The 22,506-nt window shown below is 29.1% G+C and overlaps 2 protein-coding genes and 1 long non-coding RNA gene across 3 annotated transcripts; 2 read left to right on the top strand and 1 right to left on the bottom strand.

Annotated features, from left to right (window-relative positions):
• The first annotated feature begins 316 nt into the window (after positions 1-316).
• Positions 317-709, top strand: LOC131633766 (secreted RxLR effector protein 161-like). The gene has a single exon (XM_058904456.1). It carries the CDS (start codon positions 317-319, stop codon positions 707-709), a length of 393 nt encoding a protein of 130 aa, XP_058760439.1.
• A 6,775-nt stretch (positions 710-7,484) lies between these two features.
• Positions 7,485-8,848, bottom strand: LOC131633775 (uncharacterized). The gene is made up of 3 exons (XR_009293395.1): positions 8,525-8,848; positions 8,065-8,315; positions 7,485-7,907 (listed from the first exon to the last, which is right to left on the bottom strand). It is a non-coding gene; the product is annotated as an uncharacterized LOC131633775 (long non-coding RNA).
• A 3,011-nt stretch (positions 8,849-11,859) lies between these two features.
• LOC131633765 (replication protein A 70 kDa DNA-binding subunit C-like) lies at positions 11,860-13,684 on the top strand. The gene is made up of 8 exons (XM_058904455.1): positions 11,860-11,982; positions 12,083-12,350; positions 12,445-12,535; positions 12,616-12,743; positions 12,825-12,897; positions 12,985-13,132; positions 13,239-13,396; positions 13,492-13,684. The coding sequence occupies exons 1-8, from the start codon at positions 11,860-11,862 to the stop codon at positions 13,682-13,684; spliced, it is 1,182 nt and encodes a 393-aa protein (XP_058760438.1).
• Positions 13,685-22,506: the final 8,822 nt, after the last annotated feature.

The following is a 22,506-nucleotide window of genomic DNA, read 5'->3' as shown; positions in this document are numbered from 1 at the left end:
TCAAAGGTCGAATGACACGAGAATTTGAAATGACGAACTTAGGTCGAATGAGCTTCTTTCTTGGTCTGGAAGTTCGACAAGAAGTAACTGGAATTTTTGTCTCACAAGAAAAATATGCAAAGGACATTCTGAAGAGGTTCAAAATGGAAGGTTGCAATCCAATCTCGACACCAATGGAGCCAGGAGCCAAGCTTTCAAAATTTGATGGGGGGAACGTGTCGAAGAAAACAAATTTCGAAGCTTGGTCGGAAGTCTTCGATATCTCACATGTACTAGACCAGATCTTTCTCTAAGTGTCGGAATCTTGAGTCGATTTATGGAAGAACCAGTTCACTCACACTGGAAAGCTTTGAAGAGAATTCTTCTATATATCCAAGGAACTGTGTCACTTGGAATGTTTTATTCAAAAGCAGAAGATTACAAGCTAACAGGTTACTCCGACAGCGATTGGTGTGGAGATATAGACGATCGAAAAAGCACATCAGGATATGTATTCTTTATGGGAAACACTGCTTTCACATGGCTCTCAAGGAAGCAACCAATTGTAACACTGTCAACATGCGAAGCAGAATACGTGGCTGCATCATGGTGTGTATGCCATGCTATATGGCTTAGAAGATTGTTATGTGAGTTAGAGCAGAAGCAGGAAAATGCAACCATAGTACAAGTCGACAACAAATCAGCAATCGAACTGGCGAAGATCCAGTGAATCATGAAAGAAGTAAACACATCGACGTACGTTTTCATTTCATTCGAGAACATGTGAAAAATGGAAGCGTCGAACTGAAGCATGTGGCAAGCAAGGATCAAGCTGCAGATATTTTCACAAAACCATTGTCGAAGGAGATATTCGACAGAGGCAAGATAATGCTGGGATTAATTGACCGAAGGAGCATTTAATTTATGGGGGAGTTTTGTTGGATAAATTTAAATGCAGTCTTGGAAAGCCAAAAGACAGATTCTCTAGGGCAGACAAACTTTCATAGGAAATAGTTAATCATTAAATGTTATGTCTATTTATGTTTCCCCGGTCTCTATATAAAGACCATCTCTTTGTAACCTAATTTTTCACTTTTGCAACAAATCCTTTGCAAGTCAATATATATATATATATCAGAAGAGAGTAGTTTGATCTGTTACCTTCAATAATGAAAGCACCCGTTGTTATGATAAACACAGAATATAAGGAAAGAATGGTATATAGTAATAAGGAATGTCAATTTCTTCTGCAACACTGGAATGTGAATTGGAAAATAACAAGGTTTTGCAATACAGAAAAAAGAAAGAAATTAAGAAGGGAAATTGGTAACTGCAATGAGAGAGAAAATAGCATTGGACATCATACATATCCCATCTCATTAATTCATTATTCCTTATATAGCCTCATCCTTGCACGTATCCTTTCAGCCTTTTACTTAATTCTCTTTTTCTCTCTCCACGTCTGACTGCCACGTTTTTTGACTCTGCACTATCTATTGCCAACTGCCCACTTCATGCATTTTTACCATTACATAATTAAAAAGCCAATATGATATAAGATTTCAATTATAGATGCGATTTGAAGATAGCATTACAAATATGGTAAAAACATTAGTGTGAACATTGAAACTAAACCTAAGAACAAAATTTAGTACAATAGGTCCTGGAATGTGGATGGGTCATCAATACAGAAAACAATGGTGCCAATTTTTTCAACAAGCACCTTCCTTACATTAAATGATAAACCTTTTTCATTTTAATGTTAACAAACAAATTAAACTTAGTAGACAATTGTGACATGTACTAGAGCAGCATATAGAAGAACTACAAAAAAATGTAGTATTTCAAAACCTATAAACTACAATGAGTCAACATTTATTTTTCTGTTTCTTTGATTTTTCTAGCAATTTGAATAGGAGCCAGATGTTAAAAGTATGGGAAAGTCGATGTCTAATCTTTAAGCGACTAGCTATTTCATCAAGTAGTTAGACTTAGGTGATTAAAGTGTTTCAATCAAGGTCGAATTGACCGGAGGCACCCGAGTTTGAACTCTGGTTGATTGGAACAAATATTGGTCCATTGTTACGAATATCTCGGTCAGAACTTCAAATTGTTATGGAATTTTAAGACAAAAATAAAATAGCAATCAAATTTGGAACATAAACTTAACCACCTGTTGCAGGAACATGAAATAAATTGAAAATGAAGCAAAAACAGAGACATACCCTGCTTGCATGATCAAATTGTGTCAAAATCACCTCCGCGACTTTTTAAGTCTCGTCAATATTATCACGTGCACTTCAAATCGAATGCGTTTTTATCTATCACATAACAAATCAAACATTACACAACAAAGAAGCCCTAATAAACACTTCATCCAAGTCAAACCAAATGCATAATCTTACTACCGCATTATTTCCGTTTTAAATAGTAATTAAGAATATAATAGCAATACTCGATTAACACACCTCGCTATTACAAATTACAATCCTAAGCTAAAAAAATAGCACACACCTGCATTTCTTTGATATCATGAAGTTCGCGTATTCTTCTGCTATTGATGGAGAGAGAGTACCCGAGTGGGACGCATTGCAGTTTCGAGGGTGGAAAGACAGTGATTGAAGGAACCGAGAATGGGAGTGCATGTGTACACAAAATAATATAATCTAAAAGAAAAAGGAATAGATTATTATTCTCATATTGTCATATATTCTTCTATACAATATAAAATATGACATATTCTAAAAAGACTTCAAAATGTACAATAACTCTAAGTCTTATTCTAGTATAATGAGATATATATTATTCTCTTAATCTTAAGAAACATCATAATTAGATGTTTGGGTCGATATTGAAAAGACACAATAATTCCTTAGCATGCAATAATATTGTGTAATTCTATCTTCAATAGTCCACTCTTGTCAGGTCTTAATATGAAAGTACAAGTAAATATTCATACTCCTATCGAGTATGATATTGTATTATGAAGGTACTTATGCTTAAATGTAATTACTCTTGTAATAGGATATTTCTATATGTAATTACTATTCGATAGACCTATGTGGATATTCTATGACCTATAATTTAAAACTCATTAGTATAATCACTTCCCAAGACTTATACACATGAGTAAGTCTTATGATATTTTGGGATAGTGGGAGTTTATTAATAGCATTTTCATATGCTTGAGCCATTGTTTATAACATATTACTTTTAACTTAAATATGTTACTCTAAATTCATCGTTGTTGATTTAAGTTGTGAGTTTTAACTTGTATGATTTGTCTTCCCTATCGGATACAATTTCTACAGCGTTGATATTTACTCCTTTTTGGATTGATTAGTGTTTTGAACCTTATTGGTATTCTAATATTAGAATCAATATTTTTAATAATTAATTATTGTCATCCAAGTGGGAGATTGTTAGATTAATTATTTAATTAATCAAATATGGATTGAAATAATTAATTAATTATATTAAGGTGAAATATTATTAAACACTAATTCTTGATGGATTGTTTGATTGGGCTTTGTGCCTGAATGGACCGTGATGGGTTGGACCATTCAGTTAAGCCCAATGAGAGGTCTCTGCCCTCAGCCGTTTAGCTATTTAAGCGTTTCCCCATTAAACGATTAAGATACAGTGAAAACCCTAAACGGCAATGAGGGTAGTAATCCTCTCATATTCCCTCTCCTCAACCGACAGTCTTTCCAATCCTAACAAGGTACACCGTTCTTATTGATATTGATTATTCTATGATACATGATATGCTATAATTTGTATCTGTTCGATTCAACCAAATCTATCAATTGGTATCAGAGCATGGTTGAGTTATATTTTATAGCTATCGTTTGAATCAAAACCTTGTTGTTTGTAAAATGTTATTACTACTAATTTTTCTAGTTTGAGATTATATACGGATTAAATTATCTCTCATATTGCTACGGATCTCATCAGCTATTTATCAATTAAATTGAATGCTTCACGTGTTCACCGTTTTGGTTTTTTATTTTATGTTTTCCCTTGCCGTCACGATATAAGCATCTCTCTCATCCGCAACTATTCTGTTAAATTAATTATTCTGTTAATTTTTCATAATATGATGTATTAACATACCCGTGTGAGAATTCTATCAATTTAGTGGTGGGCATGTGCCTTGTTGTATACACGCTGAGATTCAATTGGATTATACACATGAAAATTAATATTTTATACTTGTAATTTTGACGGTGCATAATTGTTTGGTTCAATTGTGAAAAATTCGTGTTGCGGCTGTAATAACAACTTTTTATATATGCTACGCAATGGTTCACTTGAAATCAAATCAGAGCTTTTTGATACATATTAGGGCTATTTTGAAATGTTTGTGTATTTACGAAATTAATTTATCATAAAAGTTTATTGGTCTAGTCGACACTCTATGAATTAATTCAAACCTAAGATTTCATGGTAATTTTCACAAATTTTATGAAAAGGTGAATATACTTAAAACCATTTAATCATGAACGTGGGTTTTACTGCTAATAAAATAATATGATTTTATTTTATTTTGGATTTTCTAACTTTATTGGTTTGAAATACTACTTCAAAATTGTTGAGTGAATCATGGGATATCCATTTTAATTTTGATTTTAATTATGAGATTACCCTTAATTTTAACTTGGGATTTTCGTGAATAGGCTTGATGAACTTTAAGAAAAAAATGATATCCTAATATTGAGAATAATTGTATCGTTGTGTAGGTCATCTTGACCAAATTTGCTATTAAGTAGCAAATTAAACACAATAAATGTGCACAAACTATTCTCTCTCTTGGTAGCTATTTTCTCTGTGATTTTTAGTGACAATATTTCTAGTCTTAATATTAATAATATTTTGCAATATACTAGTTATTTATTACTCTTAGCATACCAAGTTAAGTATTCGGTTATTCCAAAATTGCTGACTGTGCAATGCCATGAATTTATTTTCACTCTAGTTAACCTTTGGTGGTTATTTTTCTACCTAACTTTTTGGCTAATAATTAATTTTTCAATTGTGTATTATTATGAAATTGGATCTTCTGTATTAGCTTTAAATGTTGATGTTAAAATATTTTAGAATTATACACAATATCAAATAAAATAATCTCAATTTTATAAATTTATGCTCACTTTTAAAATTATTATTCTTCATATTGTATATTTATATCAAATTAAAATATCATTTTATAATTTGATATAATAAATTATGATTGATTTATGAGCTATTTGAGATGTTATTGTGAATTCTAAAAGTAATTTCTGCTCATGGACTCTATTTGCAAAGATGAATGTGATGCTCTTGAAGGTTAGTCATAATTTATTTTCAATCTCCTATGACTAATTATATATAATTGCATATAAGGAAAAACTGTTTCTAATATAATATACTCCTTTTGAAAAATATAAAAAGTGCATTTATAAAAAAAAAAAAAAATTGTTTTATGAGTATATTAGAAATCTTATTATTTTGAGAGTTTTATTTTGAAAAATTAAATAATCACTATTAATTTATATAATTGTAATTTCACCTATTGTGGATACAATTATATAAAATGTTCTATTTTGAATAAAATATAATCAATCTTAATTTGCATGATTGTAACTCACCTATCGTGAATACAATTGTACAAATTTTGTTTAGTAAAATAATTAAAATTATTTTAATTTTAATTATAATAAATATTTATAATAGTTATACCCTATCGGGGTTTGTTACTATTAATATAATTTGTTTTGTTCAATGTACTTGTGATTACGTAAATTATGATTCGAGTACCCTATCGGTATTAGAATTTTTTGGTGGCGTAATATTTATACATTGTTATATTTCTTATTTAATATTTTTAAAATTATTATTTAATAAATAAGAAATTATTTTAAAGACATGTAATACTTTATGAAATTAAATAATTTATTGTTAATTTTTTTTATTAAAATATATTTCAATTCTCTTTATATTATGTAAGTGATGGACATACCCTATCGGTGTGACATTACTTGACATGATTAGTGTGTGATAGAGAAAATAGTCAAGTATTAGTATAAATATTTTAAACTCCTTGGATTAATAATTCAACTATTTTTCTCTATCAAGTGGGAGAATTTAACATGTCAGTTGTATATAAATGAGAAATAAATATTATTTTTATAATATAATATTATTTTATGGAGACTTATATTGAGGATAATGTAGTCATATGTTATTGATGGAAATTCATGACTACTTGTGTTATATCCTCAATATTAATTGAATTAAAGTCTCATATCCTTTCCGCTGCGTATAACATAATATGTTTCTAAAATGTGTGTAGTTATATTTGTAGCATTTGAGTTTTGAGTGAATTATTAAGATGTTGTATATAATCCTATATTTAAAATTATATGGATTTGATGTCACTCAAATGATGGAAAACCTTTTATATGACCATCATATTGTTTCATGTGAAATTATATTTATAATGATATATTCTGTTTATGTGCAAAATATGTGGTTGAGTTTGTAAAACTCTAGTGATGATATATTATACAACCACTTCTCTGTATAGTTTTGCACTAAAAATAAAATTAGTATCCCATTGAATAATCAGAGTATTTAATATTAGTGGGCTCTGATAAATGTATATCCATTGTTTTATTTTGGATAAGTGGGAGTGCATGTGTACACAAAATAATATAATCTAAAAGAAAAAGGAATAGATTATTATTCTCATATTGTCATATATTCTTCTATACAATATAAAATATGACATATTCTAAAAAGACTTCAAAATGTACAATGACTCTAAGTCTTATTCTAGTATAATGAGATATATATTATTCTCTTAATCTTAAGAAACATCATAATTAGATGTTTGGGTCGATATTGAAAAGACACAATAATTCCTTAGCATGCAATAATATTGTGTAATTCTATCTTCAATAGTCCACTCTTGTCAGGTCTTAATATGAAAGTACAAGTAAATATTCATACTCCTATCGAGTATGATATTGTATTATGAAGGTACTTATGCTTAAATGTAATTACTCTTGTAATAGGATATTTCTATATGTAATTACTATTCGATAGACCTATGTGGATATTCTATGACCTATAATTTAAAACTCATTAGTATAATCACTTCCCAAGACTTATACACATGAGTAAGTCTTATGATATTTTGGGATAGTGGGAGTTTATTAATAGCATTTTCATATGCTTGAGCCATTGTTTATAACATATTACTTTTAACTTAAATATGTTACTCTAAATTCATCGTTGTTGATTTAAGTTGTGAGTTTTAACTTGTATGATTTGTCTTCCCTATCGGATACAATTTCTACAGCGTTGATATTTACTCCTTTTTGGATTGATTAGTGTTTTGAACCTTATTGGTATTCTAATATTAGAATCAATATTTTTAATAATTAATTATTGTCATCCAAGTGGGAGATTGTTAGATTAATTATTTAATTAATCAAATATGGATTGAAATAATTAATTAATTATATTAAGGTGAAATATTATTAAACACTAATTCTTGATGGATTGTTTGATTGGGCTTTGTGCCTGAATGGACCGTGATGGGTTGGACCATTCAGTTAAGCCCAATGAGAGGTCTCTGCCCTCAGCCGTTTAGCTATTTAAGCGTTTCCCCATTAAACGATTAAGATACAGTGAAAACCCTAAACGGCAATGAGGGTAGTAATCCTCTCATATTCCCTCTCCTCAACCGACAGTCTTTCCAATCCTAACAAGGTACACCGTTCTTATTGATATTGATTATTCTATGATACATGATATGCTATAATTTGTATTTGTTCGATTCAACCAAATCTATCATGGAAACCATGCTATTGGTGATGATTTGGCTTCTGTGAAGAGAGTTTTTCACAAACGCTGCTCTTTCCATGTGTCATCATCACACCCTGTGCAAAAGAAAAGAGATTCAAGAAACAGTTAAATGAAGAGAAAAAAAGGATGGTGAAAAAGAAGAAAAAATGCATCACAATCCCGTCTAGACTCTAGGCTAATGTTTTGGAAAGTCAATCCTGTGAAACTGCACCACTCGAAGCTGCTTCTAACCTTGGGCAAGCCTCTGCTTCCACTTGTGTACATTATAACTGCAACATCAGCTGAAAGGGGCAAATCAGCCTCAATAGATTTTTCTCTACCAAGCCTCTCAACATTAGAAAAGGAAGCGATCGTCCATCCATGCTGTGCAGATAAGGCATCAGATGGGACATCATTGTGAATACGTACACATGTTTCACAAAGCCACGCTGTCAGGAAATATGCACAACTTTGAGCCCACAAATCACAGTTGTATCCTCTGTCTGACATAGATTTCACAAGTGAGACTATAAAAAATATAAGAATAATAACAACAAGAGCAGAGGAACTAAATTACAAAACGATGGTGAAGAAGAAGATGATACAATTATTGTGTTTCAAACCATATACACAAATCTGAAAGCAAATCTCAATTAAAAACCATATGAAACAGAATATGAGTTTCAGGTGTGAACAAATATCTATCAGTTACCTTATGAGTTTCAGGTGTGAACAATTCCAACAATTGAGTTGATGCTGAAGCAATTCCAAACTGATTTTGAGAGATTTCACCGATTTGAGCGATGATTTTGAGAGATTTCACCGATTTGAGCGATCTGAATTACTAGAGTAATTTGAGCAAGAGGTATTTGAAATTGAAATTAAGTTTTGAGCAATTCAGCGATTCTGAAATCTAATTTTCAGGGACAAGTGATTCCAGCTATAAAAGTTCAGCGATGAACTCCTAAATCTAGTTTGAGCCTTTGAGGGACAGAGACGATAACTGAGTTTGAACGTGTCTTTTTCTTTTTTTAAATAAAATGTTTTAATAATATGATAATTAATAATAATATAAAATAAATTAGTTTTAGGATGATAATCAAAATCAGGACCAAGACCGGACCAATCAGTTCAATCATTTGGACCGGAAACCGAAACTTTAACTAGCCTATTTGAATTTAGAAATCAGCATACCGAAGAACCAAAATTTAAATTGGAAAACAAAAATCAATAAAAATTAAAAAATCGATAATTTAGACAATTTTTAGAGTTGGGCTGAATTTTATTATTATTATTATTATTATTATTATTATTATTATTATTATTATTATTATTATTATTATTATTATTATTATTATTATTATTATTATTATTATTACATATTAGAATAAAAGTTTTGAGTTTATCCATCTAAATATAAAAGACTAAAAAAAAAATTTAAAAAAACGCTTAAGCATTAATTATATAAAAAATTGTTAATAAACTTTTTATCTATTTAAAAAAATATAATTATTTTTATATATTATTATTCCTATGTATAACAAAAAAAATTGATTCATATATAATCAGTTCAACCCCGATCAAATCTTAAAACTTTGAACTCATAAGTATACCGGTTCAATGTCCATGGTTCTAAGTGTACGCGGGTACAAACAATCTTTTTATGGTGATACCTCATTTTTCTTGCATATGTTTGGATTGATTGAATGGAATGATATGAAATTTTGAGAATCCACCCTTGCAATTTAACTCAACTTTTTTGAGGAGGTTTCTAACCTATTATGTGGATTGATCTAGCTCTCTCCAAAGCCACTTTATTTTTTATTGTTGTATCTTTAGAAACCTGAATTCGACGATCTCTAATACATTTCATCATGAACCTTCTTGTTACACCGCATCTACAAACTATGACACCCTAACGCCTAAAAACTACTCTGATCACATCTCTCATTCCCTTGCGAATTGAGATTCGAGCATAACCAGTCTGCAAGCTCCAAAATGAAAAATTCATTAGCTATGCTAACAAAGACCTTGTTCATCCACAATTTCATGGCTTTAGGGCAATCCATCATTAATGCATGGTGGAACACATTACCGCGGAGATTACAACCAACATCTCTCATGTCTTTCTTATTTTTTATGAAGATTAGTCAGCAACCTATCATGAACAAGCAACCACACAAAGCATTTAACTCTTTCCTGAACCTTTAGCTTCCACGCATTCCTCAAAACTTCCTCCCTTACGTCTTCGTCTTGGCTAACTAGAACCATATACATGTCTTGGACAGAATAATCATCATTACTAGTATTTGCCACGATGAACTCATTCTTCTCGTACTCTATGCTGGAAGGTAAACAATATTTAATTTTCTGAACCAATGTGTCAGGCATCCAATACACCAGCATATGCCAGTTCCAATTCCATTCTCCGCCATGACATACAAAATCACAGAGCTTTGAGTTCATAAGTTCTTCAGGAATTTACAGGTTGATATTTTTTATACTTACATGTGGCTCTACATTTAGATGAACTAGCGTTGGACAAGTTAGAAGCAAAAAAGATTCAAAAACATGCAACAAAGTACACCATGATGTCAGGGAAGCTTTACACATTCCTCGACACAAATTGATAAGCCACCCCTTATTTTACTAAAATTTTATCCAGAGATGCATCTCTGAATGCATATGTGGTTAATTTGGATATGCATCTCCGTAAAAACACTTAATTTAAAATTCAAGGAGTTTTATGGAGATTAATCTGTAGACGTGTATTATTCATATGTCTGTGCCAAACCTTTCTCTCTTCCTTCTTCAAGTGCTTCAAACTCAACAAAAAATCCTTAGTTCATCTATTTTGCTGCAAAGTCATTTCAAAATCTCATTTGAACAAGTTTATTCAAGGTCGTTTATATTATTCTATTTTATTTGTTGCAAAGTAACTCATTCTAATCAAGCTTCTTCATCCACAACTCTAACTTGGTAAGTTTCTCATTTATTTTATTTTTTGAGATTTAAATGATGTTTTAATTAACATAAGTCGTATAAGATGCATTGAATAATTCTTTAATTCAATCTATAAATTAAATGCATAGGTAAAATTATCGAGTTACATTATAAAAATTAAATCTTGATATATATAAAATGAGTAGGGTTTAACTTATTTTAAGAATAAATTTTTTTAATTTGTTCCGAATCATAGCATTTAAATTAGATTTAATTGAACGGTTAAATAAGTAAAAATATAAATTACAAAATATTAGTTATTAAATTAAATTCAATTTAAAAGTTATAATTTAGAGTAAATTTAGAGCTCTATTATTTCAAAGCTCATGAACTATGAAGACTGGCTAAATATAAAATAAAATAAAATAAAAAATGTATTTTTTGAAGTGAGTTGAATCTCATTCATATAAAATAAACGTATATATTTATATCATCTTTAAAACAAACAAAATTATAATAAAAAAAATTACAAAATGTATTGATGAAAAAAATAATGACAAAAATTAATACTATATCTCACAAATTTTATTAAAATCTAATTTATCAAACAAATTTTCAAAATTAAAATGATTTAATATTTTAAGACTTATTTAATTTGAAAAAATGTTACTGATTGAATCTACTTTAATATATAAAAATCAATTACCACCAAATTCCCTTAATTACCCTAATCACAATCAATTAAAGATGGTTTTACATACCCTGAGAGTAATTACACATCTAATCATGATTACATTCCAACAAGTAATTTAATGCAAAACTTCTTTATTGGAATATGAAAAAAGCTGCACTACGTTCCATGCTCTCATTGCACTGGAACATTCATATTAATAAAACCCTACCCTTTCATTTTTTTCCACTATAGAGCTATATATTCGTACAAACTCTTCCACCTTGCATGTATAAACTCTTCCACCTTCCCCTTGCCTCTTTCAATCAACACTTGAGCGGTATTTTTCGTTTCTCCTTCCCCCAGTTCCGTTCTTCATCTCTTTAACTGAATACTGATATTTTTTAGTCTTCTATTTTGGTTCTAAACAGAATATGAGTCGAAAATTTACCCCCATTAAGGATGTTAACGATTCAAAGGAAACTTGGAGATTGGCCGTTCGAGTTGTTGATCTATGGAGTGTTATCAACAGCAAGGGTAAGGAGCATCTGGAGATGGTTATAATGGACGCATCGATAATGTTTCGTATTCTCTCAAATCGTTTCGTAGCTTATTATATTTTTCAGTTTTGATATTGTTGTTGTTTGTCATCAACAGGGTGATAGGATACAAGTTTTGATTCGTTCTGACCATACACCGAAATGGAAAGAACGAATACGTGAAAACATGTCTTGCATAATCAACAATGGAACTGTTTATGATAATGATTTTCAGTGGAAGCTTTGTGATCATGACAAGAAGTTTGTGTTTATTGGTGGTACGACTGTGAAGGAAGTTGATATTCAGAACCTTCCTCCCAAAAGATTTTTTTTCAAAGACTTTACTGATATTCTTGGAGGCAATTGTGAGATGAACCGACTTGAAGGTAAATATATTAGGTCATTTATTTTCTTCCTACTACAATTTATTATATTATTACAGAAGTTGATTTTAACTTACTCTTTCACTCTGTTTTGTAGATATTATTGGTGTGGTTCAGGAAATCAACAATTTTCAATATAACAATTCTGGAAAAAAGTCATTTGTTTCATTGAGTCTTAAAGACTTGAAGTAACTTATCTGATTTCAAATTTCTTCTATTTAAGTATACGATTATTATCATATTGATCTTTTTATATTTGTTTATACAGAGGTGTCATTGTTAACTGCACATTATGGGAGAGCTACGGAACAATTTTTTTGGATTTCTACCATGATGAAAAAAACAGTGGTGCTATTGTAATTGTACTAACTCATGCAATGATAAAGGAATCACAAGGTGTGCATCAACAAAATCATATTATTAAGCTGTGATATCTGTCTGTATTTAATTTGATACTTTAATTTTTATCTATTTCAGTCTCAAATGGATGGAGTGGATCTAAATTGCTTATAAACGAAGACATTCCAGAGATAACTGAGTATTTATCAAAGTATATACAAATTGTTATCTTCTTACAGTATAATAAGTTCCTTTAAAAATTATCATCCTTTACATTAATTTTGGTACAATGTTGCAGGTTACCTGCAAATGAGCAGATTGAAAAGCCTTCGCAGTCCTCAAAGGGTGTGTCTCTTTGGTCTGGTGCCTCTCAATTCACCCCAGTTGAAAGTTTCGTCCATAAGGCCAAATGTATATCTCTGAGTGACCTCTGCAAGGTGAAACAGGTAAGTGGTTATGGAAAATTTCAAAAAGTAAGCTCAATATTGTTTTATATAGATGATTTTATGTTAGACTGTTGCATATATTAATATTTAACTTATTGTATCTTAGGACATGCTATGTGTTACTGTTGGAACAACTAAAAAGTTTTTTGTCTCAAAACATGGTTGGTTTTATTATGGATGTACTAAATGTTCTCTAAAGGCATCTGATGTGAACAATCCATACAAATGTTCATGTGGACAGAATGTAGAACATGCCATACCAAGGTTGTATTTTTCAATTGTTCCTCAGATTAATTCATTTGCCATCTTTCAATATCTGTAATGTTCTAATAGTTTTTTGCTATGCATTTTTCTGAAAGGTATCGAGTTGACATATATGTAGTTGATGGTGAATCAAAATTTCGCTTTGTGTTTTGGGACACTGACTGTGCCGACATTATTGGAAAGTCTGCTGATAGTATTTATAAAGCAAATTTGTTTTTCAAGGCAAAACTTTTCCAAGGACATGTTTTTAAATCAAATTTGTCATCAATTCATCAAACTGGATTTTGAGACTTCAAATTAAGTTTGGTAAACTCTCTTGCAGTGTCAATCAAATTAGGATTACATGTGAAAGTCACAAATATATCTGAAAATCTGACAACACTTAAATTTCCATTCCATTAAAATATAGTTTGATTTGATCCATGTATTTTTTGCTCCATACAAATGAAGAAGGTAACACCACTAACACATTAAAATGGGTTAGAAGTATATTGGTTTAAAATCAAGTTTTGTTTGTAAACTGGTTTATAACTAATTTGTAATTATAAATCAGTTTTACAACATAAATTGTTTGAAAATGGCTTATTTTAAAATTATCTTTTTTTTGCATGACAAAGAAAACTATATTTTAAATATCTCCTCATTTAATAAGCGTAACCATGTTTATTTGTCACATTTTTCATTTCTTGGTGCATTCATTCATAGAATTTATTTCTTGGTGCATTTATTCATAGAATTTAATTATAAGACATTCCTTGAAAAGTAAGGAGAAATGATATTTAATCTAAGTTTTAAGAATAGTCGGAGGTGTGGTAATACACTTACACATTTATACATTCATATCATATGTCATATACTGACTGTATATCTTGTATCATATTCTTACAACTCAATGCAATTTTATAGAATTAACTGCAATAATAATAGTATAAAACTCATAAAATGCAATGAAAATGATATACAATCATGTAAGTCAGATGATATTAATATGAGAGAGTGAGAGGGAGATAGGGTAGGAGGTTTTTGAAATCAATTTTTAAAAATATTTCTTTATAAAAAAACCATTTTAAAGTAATTGATAATATCAAATCGGTTTAGAAACTAATTCATATAATTAAGCAAAATTATTAAGAAAAACCCGCTTTAAACTAATTTTAAATTGAGTTAATATTGTTTCAAATAAATGGTTCAATTCATTAATAATTTAAATGGTTCAATTTTTGTTGTTGGTGTAATGCAGTTAGTTTAGTGATATATCATATCAAATCATATTTTTGCACACCAGACAATCCTTAATTGTGAGACGATTCCTTTTTGTAACCACAACTTCATCTGTATACTGATCTAGTATATTAGGTCGTTACCCATTTTCCGCGTACATAAAGAAAGGATATTGAAAACTAATATGATTTGTATGAAACTCATCAATTATTTGTAAGTTACCATTATGTACTTGTATAATAATATTTATGTGAAGAAAATCTATTTCCCAAAATGATGTTGTATGCGTTTACTATGAGGTAGATGAATTCAATCGTCTCGGAGTCTGCTTCCACATCGCATGTCAGCTCTAGGGTTACCCGACTCTCACTTGCAGCTGCTCACCTGACAATTCTATTAACCAATCTCAGAACACTTTGATGTTGATATGATTGAGATGAAGTTTCTGGAAAGTGTCCCAAAAAAACTCATGGAATCTATCAAGACTCGCTTGATATCCCAGTTGTCATGTTACAAGGTGATGAGCATAGAGTCGTTATCATGAGATGTGACTTAGGTTAGTCTTATTGAGGCCCCACAACGGATGCCACTGTACTTGTCAAAAAGTACATGAGTGCGTGATATTTCTACGCGGATAGGAGATAACCAGAGACCTTTGGGTAAGTAGGAAAGACTTAAGACGAGAGAGTTCCTAATGACAACGATGTATTGGTGTCGCCCCTCTCGAAGATTACCATTCTCCCGTCCTTATTAGACCCTTTACAAATATATCATTACAAATTTATATTTATATATAGGGAAATGCTAACCAGTGCCCTTGAGACACTCTTTAAGTAATTAAAATAGTAAATTTTTAAAAAATACTGTATTCAATGTATTGAAAATTAAAATATTCATTTCTGTAAAGAATGTTTCCTTTATTTAATATCCTTAAAGAATACTCCCTCTGGTCTCAAATATAAGCAACAGAAAAAAAAACTATGGTCTTAAATATAAGTAAAAAAATCTATATTTATTATATTCAATGTCACTATTTCAAATACCCCCTACAATTTTTTACATTTTAAATATTTACAATAATTTCTAAAGCAAAAAATGGGATAAAATTAGAAAGAATGTAAGAATGAAATGCATTACGACTTATCTTTGAGACTAGAGGAAGTACTCTTAAAGTACTTATTAGCATAACCCAATATATATTACAAAAACGAGTTAACAAAACAAAATAACAAATAACAAATAATAATGATGAGAAGCTTAGAGTCCTGATTAGCATAACCCCATATATATTACAAAAACGAATTAACAAAACAAAATAAAAATAACAAATAATAATAATGATGAGAAGCTTTTCTTTAAAGCCCAGGAAACTAATAATAACAATATAACGGTATATAACCGTATTTCGGTTAATTTCACAAACTCACCCACTCTCACGGTTCAGTTATTCCACCCAGACTCTTGTTTCCATAGTTTCGCTCTCTTCTTGAGTTATTCTAATGACACCCCACGTTTATTCTGAGTTATTCCGCATCTCTTTGCTTGATTTACGCTTTCTAGTCTCATCCTTGTTCTCATTCTTCTAATGGCCGCCGCTGACGACTCCACACAGATACCGATGGGTGTTATAATTCTTGTTAATCTTCTTGAGTTAAAGCTACTAATGATCTATGTTCTTAAACCGATAAAGCATATTATGAATTTCCAGTTTTCAATTACTTTTCATGAATTTTTCAGTTTTCAATAGTTTGTGTTCTTTAAAGTTAGGGTTTGATTTTGCATTGTTTCTTTTCTTTCTCAGAAGAAAAGAAGAATAATGGAGCTAGATTTGAACGAAATTCCAAGAGACTCGTTTACTGACTTCAAGGATGCTCCTGGCAGTGAAAATAACATGGACTTGGTTGCTCAAGATATGGATCTTCCTGGCGTTCCTCAAGACACCTCAATACCGCGAAAAGCGACCAAACATTGGACTGCAGACGAGCATAAGTGCGTGCGAGTATATCATTATATAGATTGTTATTGAAATAAAGATCATACAATATAATATAGTTAATTATGATTGTTGGTATGTGTATAGATCATATAATATTAATAGTTAATTATGTTGTTAGAATGTGTATAGATCATATAATATAATATAGTTAATTATGTTGTTGGTACTTGATATGTGTATAGATCATATAATATAATATAGTTAATCATGTGGTTGGAATGTGTATAGATCATATAATATAATATAGTTAATTATGTTGTTGGTACTTGGTATGTGTATAGATCATATAATATAATATAGTTAATTATGTTGTTGGTACTTGGTATGTGTATAGATCATATAATATAATATAGTTAATCATGTGGTTGGAATGTGTATAGATCATATAATATAATATAGTTAATTATGTTGTTGGTACTTGGTATGTGTATAGATCATATAATATAATATAGTTAATCATGTGGTTGGAATGTGTATAGATCATATAATATAATATAGTTAATTATGTTGTTATAGAACATATAATATAATATAGTTAATTATGTTGTTGGTACTTGGTATGTGTATAGATCATATAATATAATATAGTTAATCATGTGGTTGGAATGTGTATAGATCATATAATATAGTTAATTATGTTGTTATAGATCATATAATATAATATAGTTAATTATGTTGTTGGTACTTGGTATGTGTATAGATCATATAATATAATATAGTTAATCATGTGGTTGGAATGTGTATAGATCATATATTATAACTAGTAACAAATCCGTGCATACGCACGGGTTCTGTTCGATTACGCGAATTTGGATACATTATTTATTTTAAATAAAAATGTTAAAAAAGAAAAAAAATTTGATAAATAATTGATTATTTCATATATAAAAATATTTAGATCAATAATATATTTTTTCTCGTATACCATTTTTGGATTAAAAATATTTAATCATAAATACCATTTCTCGTATATAAAAATATTTAAATCAATAATAGATTTTTTTTCCGTATACAGACTTCATTTTTGTTTAGGTATCATTTACAAAAATATTTGGATCAATAGTAAATTTCGTATATTAAAATATTTAGATCAATAATAAATTTTTTCCCATATACCATTTTTAAATAAAAAATATTTCGGTCATAAATACCATTTTTCGTAAATAATAGATTTTTTTCCATATACAAATATTATTTTTGTTTAGGTATCATTTACAAAAATATTTGGATCAATATTAAATTTTCGTATATTAAAATATTTAGATCAATAATATATTTTTTACCGTATACCATTTTTTGATCAAAAATATTTGATCATAAATACAATTTCTCGTATATAAAAATATTTAGGTCAATAATAGATTTTTTCCGTATACAGGCTTCATTTTTGTTTAGGTATCATTTACAAAAATATTTGGTTCAATAGTAAATTTGGTATATAAAAATATTTATGTCAATAATAGATTTTTTCTCATATACCATTTTTGAATAAAAAATATTTGGATCATAAATAAATTTTTTTGTAAATAATAATACAAATATTATTTTTATTTGAGTATCATTTATAAAAATATTTGGATCAATATTAAATTTTCATATAAAAAAGTATTTAGATCAATAATAGATTTCTTACTTTATACCATTTTTGGATCAACAATATTTGATCATAAATACCATTTCTCGTATATAAAAATATTTAGATCAATAATAGATTTTTTCCCCGTATACAGACCTCATTTTTATTTAGGTATCATTTACAAAAATATTTGGATCAATAGTAAATTTTATATATAAAAATATTTAGATCAATAGTAGATTATTTTCCCGTATATCATTTTGTAATAAAAATAGTTGGATCATAAATATCATTTTTCATAAATAATAGGTTTTTTCCATATACAAATATTATTTTTGTTTAGGTGTCATTTACAAAAATATTTGGATCAATATCAAATTTTCTTATATAAAAATATTTAGATCAATAATAGTTTTTTTGGCCTATTCCATTTTTGAATAAAAAATATTTTGATCATAAATAACATTTTTCATATATAAAAATATATAGATTAATAATAGATTTTTTTCCCGTATACAAACTTCATTTTTGTTTAGGTATCATTTACAAAAATATTTGGATCAATAGTAAATTTCGTATATAAAAAAATTTAGATCAATAATAGATTTTTTCCCTATATAATTTTTGAATAAAAAATATTTGGATCATAAATACCATTTTTCGTAAATAATAGATTTTTTCCATATACAAATATTATTTTTATTTAGGTATCATTTACAAAAATATTTGGATCAATATTAAATTTTTGTATATAAAAATATTTAGATCAATAATTGATTTTTTGAATAAATTTTTCTCGTATATCACTTTTGACTAAAAAAATTTCGATCATAAATACCATTTTTCGTATATAAAATATATATATCAATAATAGATTTTTTTTGGAAGAAAGAAGATAGAAAGTGATGAAAGAGAAAAAATAGAGAATAAAGAGAGATTTGATAAGTTTGATAAAATATAAGAGTTGTATTATTTTAATAATAAAATTAAAAACTTTATGGTACAAAGACCAAAAAATCACAATTTTAATCTGGTGGCAAAAAATCAAATAAGGGTATTTTGGACTTTTCCACAACCATTAACTTTCTTATATTATAGATATAGTTAATTATGTTGTTGGTACTTGGTATGTGTATAGATCATATAATATAATATAGTTAATCATGTGGTTGGAATGTGTATAGATCATATAATATAATATAGTTAATTATGTTGTTGGTACTTGGTATGTGTATAGATCATATAATATAATATAGTTAATTATGTGGTTGGAATGTGTATAGATCATATAATATAATATAGTTAATTATGTGGTTGGTACTTGGTATGTGTATAGATCATATAATATAATATAGTTAATCATGTGGTTGGAATGTGTATAGATCATATAATATAATATAGTTAATCATGTTGTTGGTACTTGGTATGTGTATAGATCATATAATATAATATAGTTAATCATGTGGTTGGAATGTGTATAGATCATATAATATAATATAGTTAATCATGTTGTTGGAAAGTGTATAGATCATATAATATAATATAGTTAATTATGTTGTTGGTACTTGGTATGTGTATAGATCATATAATATAATATAGTTAATCATGTGGTTGGAATTTGTATAGATCATATAATATAATATAGTTAATTATGTTGTTGGTACTTGGTATGTGTATAGATCATATAATATAATATAGTTAATCATGTGGTTGGAATGCGTATAGATCATATAATATAATATAGTTAATCATGTTGTTGGTACTTGGTATGTGTATAGATCATATAATATAATATAGTTAATCATGTTGTTGGAATGTGTATAGATCATATAATATAATATAATTAATCATGTGGTTGGAATGTGTATAGATCATATAATATAATATAGTTAATCATGTTGTTGGAATGTGTATGGATCATATAATATAATATAGTTAATTATGTTGTTGGTACTTGGTATGTGTATAGATCATATAATATAATATAGTTAATCATGTGGTTGGAATGTGTATAGATCATATAATATAATATAGTTAATTATGTTGTTGGTACTTGGTATGTGTATAGATCATATAATATAATATAGTTAATCATGTGGTTGGAATGTGTATAGATCATATAATATAATATAGTTAATTATGTTGTTGGTACTTGGTATGTGTATAGATCATATAATATAATATAGTTAATCATGTGGTTGGAATGTGTATACATCATATAATATAATATAGTTAATTATGTTGTTGGTTATGTGTATATCTAGAATTTTCTTGGAGGGCGTGAGTAGATACGGAAGAGGGAAGTGGAGAGAAGTTTCAAAGTTGGTGGCGACCAAAACTTCTACTCAGATAGCCTCACACGCTCAGAAGCATTTCAACAAACTAAAAGTCACAGGGAATCACAATGGAAAAACCCAGCAACAAAGTGAATCCGAAAATGACAATTCTCACTCTGTCGCTCAAAGTGTTGAGCCTTTAACAAAGACTGTTGAGCCTTTAAGTCAGTTTCATCCTAGTGGCAGATCAATCCCTCAAAGTGTTGAGCCTTTAAGAACAATCCCTCAACAGTTTTATCCTAGTGGCAGATCAATCCCTCAACAGTTTCATCGTAGTGGCAGATCAATCCCTCAACAGTTTCATCCTAGTGGCAGATCAATCCCATCAATCCCTCAACAGTTTCATCCTAGTGGCAGATCAATCCCTCAACGTGTTGAGCCTTTAAGTCAGTTTCATCCTAGTGGCAGATCAATCCCTCAACAGTTTCATCCTAGTGGCACATCAATCCCTCAACAGTTTCATCCTAGTGGCAGATCAATCCCTCAACGTGTTGAGCCTTTAAGTCAGTTTCATCCTAGTGGCAGATCAGTCCCTCAAAGTGTTAAGCCTTTGACAGAGATCCATCCTATTTGTTTAATTAGGACCATTGACTTTACCCCTCAGGATATGGAAAAAGTCAAGAAAATGGTCTCCCTACTAGAGCCGGTTTTAAAACATTGAATTTTGAACGTCTGTCTCTGTAATTGATGGCATTTTTAGTTTAGCATTTTATTTGTTTATAAGGATCATTTGAATACTTGATATGAATTCAATCGAGTCTCTTGGATAAAAGGAGTAATTCAAAAGGGAAACAGTTGAGCCCTGAATATAAATTGTAATGCACAGAACATATTTTCTGAATTGTAGTGCATAAAATAGTGTAGTGTTATTTAGGGGTGTTTGCGGTGCAATTTGGGTTGCATTACATTACCAAACATATCAATACATAAATTAAATCTTGTTTGTTATCTTGTTTGTTTACAGACATTTCAGAATTCAAAATTCAATCAATCATTCAAAATTGAGTTCCACCACCTTGTTTGTTCCACCATTCAAAATTCAATTCAACCATTCCATATTGCTTCATGTTGTCTTCTAGCATTCATTCCTGGATGTTCACAAATACAAAACAAAGTATACTATGTTAGTATATTATGTATATGTTCACAAATACAAAACAAAGTATATTATATGTTAGTATATTATGTATGTGTAAGAATGAAAAGAGTTAATGCCCTGCTTGTAACTTGTAAGAAAGAATAAAAGAGGATTCAAATCAGGCCCAAATAGAAAGAAAAGCATGACAGTAGAAATAAAAGAGTTAATGCACTACTGTAAGATTGAATAAAAGAGGAAATTATGCATAACTACAATCATACAAGCCTTAACTTTTATAACATTTTACCGAACTACAATTATGCAGTAGTTACCATGACAGACTACACTGCACTCTGCCTTGTGTTAGAGAACTACAATCATAGCTTTGACTGCTACACTTGCAAGTTTGTTTTTAGAAGAAATGATTTAGATATTTGTTTGATCATTGTTTCCTTTTCTTTTTGCCTATGCAGAAAATATACATGTTTTTCCGGGGGCACAAGTGAGTCTTTTCATGGATTTTGTTCTAGCGGCTTTTATAGTGTTAGTCACTTTCCAGGGTGGCTTAGTATATTCTCTATCCTCTTTTCATTCTTTGCAATATCCCTGATATTGTTCTGCTGTTTCTCTGTTGTGATTGGATCAAAGTTTTGTGGGTACTTAAGAGTGAGAATTGTTGAAATTAAGTGTTTTTAGAATTTCTCTTGAAACAGTATGTAGTAGAGATTTCCATTGTGAATTTTGTAACAAGAATGATACCAACACGTCTCTTGTGATTGTTTTTTTTGACAGAAATCTCTTGTGATTGTTTATATTGGAAAACTTGTGACATTTTACTATTTGAAAAACTAATCAAATAACAAATACTGGTTTGGTATGCATATTTTGTAAACAAATTTAATA

The sequence above is a fragment of the Vicia villosa genome, unplaced genomic scaffold (assembly GCF_029867415.1).
Source record: "Vicia villosa cultivar HV-30 ecotype Madison, WI unplaced genomic scaffold, Vvil1.0 ctg.001176F_1_1, whole genome shotgun sequence".
NCBI lineage: Eukaryota > Viridiplantae > Streptophyta > Magnoliopsida > Fabales > Fabaceae > Vicia > Vicia villosa.
This window is presented reverse-complemented; position numbering and strand designations above follow the sequence as displayed.